Raw genomic sequence first — 4,251 nt, forward strand, 5'->3', positions numbered from 1 at the left:
AATATGCGGTGCTGAGTGCAGGGCTGTTTGTTGCCGAGCGATTTACAGGATAACGTATGAGACAATAAGCTTCTAATATGTCATATTAAAACAGACGACACAGCATGCAGTCAGGTTTGTCAGAGCAGGACAGAAATGTCCAAAATGAACCGACTTCTAGTTTGCAGTTTTAAAAGATTCAATCAGAAAATTATTGTCTTTTAATGCTTTTGAAAATAAAACTAAAAAGACTGCATGAAAAGGTGGAGGCTTAACTGATACCTGCAGGTTGTTTTTGCATTCTCAGCTGCAATAGTTTCACGACTAGTGTTCACAAAGCATGAGGGTCACAGACAATGACAATGACCCCTCAGTGTGGTTATTTTTAATCAGTATTCTGACGCATATCCAGACCCACCCAAGCAGAGATGCCCAGACCTCCTCCAGCTCCTCTGGGGTGTTCCCACACCAGCTGAGGGACACCTCTCCAGCGTGTCCCGGGTCTCCTCCCAGCTACACCTCCCCTACGAGGCCTCCAGGAGGCATCTTAGTCGGATGCCTCTGCTTGATCCCTTCGATATGATAACGATACATGGACTGAACCCATTTACGCACATCCATATAGGCACTTCTTTTCTCCATCTAACTGCTTACAGTCTAACATTCAGACTCCAATCAATGCATCAAGAGCAGCTCGGGGTTCAGTTTCTTGCCCAGGGATACTTTGCCACGTACACTAGAGCAACCAAGGAATTGGCTCACCAATGCTGCGATTAGTAGATGACCTGCTCTACCTGCTGAGCCACAGCCAGCCCACTATGGAGCACCTGAAAGGCCGAACCCCTCACCCCACCTCTAAGACTGAGCCCAGACACCCTTCAGAAGAAGTTCATAATAAAGTCGTCTGGTCACTGCCCAGAGTTCAAAGACATCCTTATAGGTTTGTCATAGACTGGTTAGCAAAACCTTTTCAAACACCATTTGTGTACTACACATTTATAAAAACCGTTACAGTTTTTCGTTTTCAAATACTTTTTAATTTCAAGTGTTGTTTAAAAGTCTTTGTTATCTGTAAATTAATATATACAAGATATCGGATAATACGTAAGAAATGAGGAAGTATTAGAATACAAACAATACTTTGTTGAGGTGAACGTCACACAGCCGTGCGGTCATACACATGCGCCGATTCTTCTTCTACATCTGCTGTGGCTTTACATCCAAAATACCAACAAAAATATCAATTTAAATTAAAATAATTCAAGTGCGACCAATATAGCAGCGCTCTATCAGTATCTGCATTTATAACAGCTGATAAATGAAAATGTAAGAAGTAAAGAAGAGATGAAAGAAACACCCTTCAGCCATGTTGTAAGTGTTGATGTTACATCTTTTGCCCACCAGGGGGCACTCTGCAACTTCCCTGTCAGGAACAGAGGGAAGTTTATGTGACAATAAAATGATTTTTTTAACTGCATTGATCAAAATATCTTAATTACTGGTAAATATCTGCACATAACAAACGTTGGGAAAATGTGTTCGCGATTTGTGTCTTGCAAAGAAAAGGACAACGTATCATTTCATCATCATACATCAGTATCGGCTACAATGAATAAATAATAATAATAATAATTACAAAAGAAATATGGGATGTATTTTTGTGTAATCCCACTTTGAACCACAAGATGGCGCTGGGTATTTAACCTGGCAGACCGTTAAGGACATTTTCATATTGGTGCCCTGGAAAGGGGCAACTCTGATGTTGACAGTAACGTGGTGACTTTGGATTAACTGCAATAATTGCCTTTTGCAGAGGCTGGTTACACAAATAACTACGGAGTCGTTATCAAAAGAGCTGCACGTTATTTTTCTATTAATCAGCTACTTTCCCGATACCTCATCCTGTGAATGAAAACACTTGCATGTAACCCCTGATTCCTCACACATATCTCAGGGTGTCACGGACTCGCTGTGTTACGCCCATGAGATAATGCATAAAGGCGACCAACAATCAGTGTAAGGCAAAAGTTGAGCCGTGACATATATATATATCCATTTTCCCTGAAAGCTCTACGATTTCTCCAATGTGATATTTTACATGAATTCAGAAAGTCATCGACTATATCGGAAAGCCTTTTCTGAAATAATAACAGCTGCCAAGGTGTTGCACACTGCAGCGAGCAGTTCTGCAAACTCCTCCAGTGTGGGTGTGATAGGCAGACGTCCAAAGGGCCTTTAACAAGGTGTGCTGATAAAACACGCTTTGAGGAAAATGTCACGAGATAATAACAACAGACGGGGGAAATCACAGGGTTTAATTGTTCTGCTAACAATTACAACTGATCCCTACTGACGAGGGTCCTGTTGCAGTTAATGCTGTAATTACAGAGTGTGTGATTCCTCCAGACTCTTCAGCTCCTAAAATAATGGCCATGTTGTTTCTTTTGAAAGGGGGAAGCTGCTGGGTTTCCTCCTTTATGTCTACTGGTTAAACAATCCCATTAGATCCCATCCAGGTCTGTTTTCATTGGCTCAATCAGCTGATTACCAGGACCTATAGGCCTGCACATCCGCAGAGGAAAGAGCCTCCATGTGATCACATGACCAAAGAGATGTCACCTCGTCAGAGCATCCTCTTTCTCTCGGCCTCCCTCTGACAGGCAGGAAGCAGCAGCGCTTTGTTTGGTCAGGTTGCTGGAGTAGACCTTCAGCTGGTTTCATGTTACACACCTACAGCCTAAACCCCCCTCCCCCACAGATGGCTTTTATTCCAACACATTAAAGGAAGAAGATCTTAGCTGTTAATATTTAAAACGCAAACGCAACAACCCCTCCCGGAGTCAAAGGACGAGCTCAAAGCGGGATAGAGGCACCTGGGAAGCCGGCAGGGTCGCCGGGAAGGTGAGGAGAAGTGATGGAGGCGTGGCGGGGAGGGGTTCCAGATTAGGAGCAGGAGGGAAAGCAGTGACAGGCTGCCTTCATCCAACTGCGTCAACAGCAGACTGTGCGTAATCTGGGTGCGCGTTCAGACACGAAAAGGCAAACAGCAAAACTGGAATGTGAAACGCAGCATATTATGAGGAAAGTGTGTGTGTGTGTGTGTGTGTGTGTGTGTGTGTGTGTGTGTGTGTGTGTGTGTGTGTGTGTGTGTGTGTTTCTTACCGTGGCCGAGGTCAGGCTGCTGTCCGCGAGCGTGAGGTGATGCGGCTCCCATCTCCGCAGGAACTTGGAGGTGAGGATCTTGCTGAGGAAGGTGCGGGGGTGTTTGACCACGCACACCTGGATGTCCCCCTCATGGAGCAGCTTGTATCGCATCCCGCTGCTGCTGCAGTGATGCAGGGACCTCTTGCACGGCCCCGCGCCCAGCTTCGTGTTGTTATTGCTCTCCGACATGTCCGCCAGCAGAGGCTTGTTCTCCTCGCACTGGTAGAACTGATTGTTGTGCGGCTCGCTGCCTTCAACGCCGCCGCCGCTGGTGAAATCCATAGTTGTGTGTAATCCAACAGTTTCTGCTCTCAAGGCGGGGAGAGTGAGCGCGTCGCCACGACACGACAATCCGACATGAATATGTAAAAAACCAAAAATAATAATAATTTCAAATAAAAATGAGGTCGTTCAGATCGAGCTTGGGGGTGGGGGGTGAGGGGGGGGTACCTACCTACCAACCAACTGCTACAACACGACCTCGGTTACTGTAGACAGGCGCAGAAACGCCACCGATCAGTGTCTCAAGGCAGCAGATCCAGATGTGGGGAGATTTTCGTGACACACTGCAAATAATCCACCATTTCCCTCCCCGCACAATGCCCCATAAATTGTCTCCACGGTGCGCGTCTCGCCTCCCCCTCCACCACCGCCACCAACGAGCTACTCAATATGTTAGGGCCATGGCCTTATCCATTCCGTCCGCCCCGGCTCCAAACGCAATAATCCACAGCGGGAAACGTGCGGGATTCACGCGAAAACGGGACGCGTATCCAATGGCGGCGACCGTGGGCTCCTCCGTGGGATTTTGTGGTCATTACAAGCTCACTGGCACGGTTTCCTTTTATTCAGTCTTTTCCCCCTATCTTGGTGTAAAGCAGCCAGCACTCTTCGGCAGCGCCGAGCCGATTGGTCCTCGCTCGTTCATGTGACACCGGACTGACGTCAATGGGGAGGTGAGCGGATGAGCCGTGTGTCTTTTGCGCTTGAGTGTCTGCCGAGGGCGCACGCTCGAGCTTCGCTCACCCTCCTCCCCCGTGCGCGCAGAAAAATGGAGGAGGGCGCAGC

At 47.1% G+C, this 4,251-nt stretch overlaps 1 protein-coding gene across 1 annotated transcript in view; it reads right to left on the minus strand.

Moving 5' to 3' along the window:
- Positions 1-4,084, minus strand: part of cmip (c-Maf inducing protein) — a 44,440-nt gene extending 40,356 nt beyond the window's left edge. Inside the window, exons 1-2 of the mRNA XM_085168627.1 lie at positions 3,638-4,084; positions 3,142-3,488 (exon numbers count right to left, since the gene is read on the minus strand). Coding sequence (XP_085024753.1) covers positions 3,142-3,465 — 324 coding nt within the window. The 5' untranslated portion in view covers positions 3,466-3,488; positions 3,638-4,084. The remainder of the gene's footprint in view (positions 1-3,141; positions 3,489-3,637) is intronic.
- Between the last annotated feature and the right edge of the window lie 167 nt (positions 4,085-4,251).

The sequence above is a fragment of the Neolamprologus multifasciatus genome, chromosome 7, assembly GCF_963576455.1.
Source record: "Neolamprologus multifasciatus chromosome 7, fNeoMul1.2, whole genome shotgun sequence".
NCBI lineage: Eukaryota > Metazoa > Chordata > Actinopteri > Cichliformes > Cichlidae > Neolamprologus > Neolamprologus multifasciatus.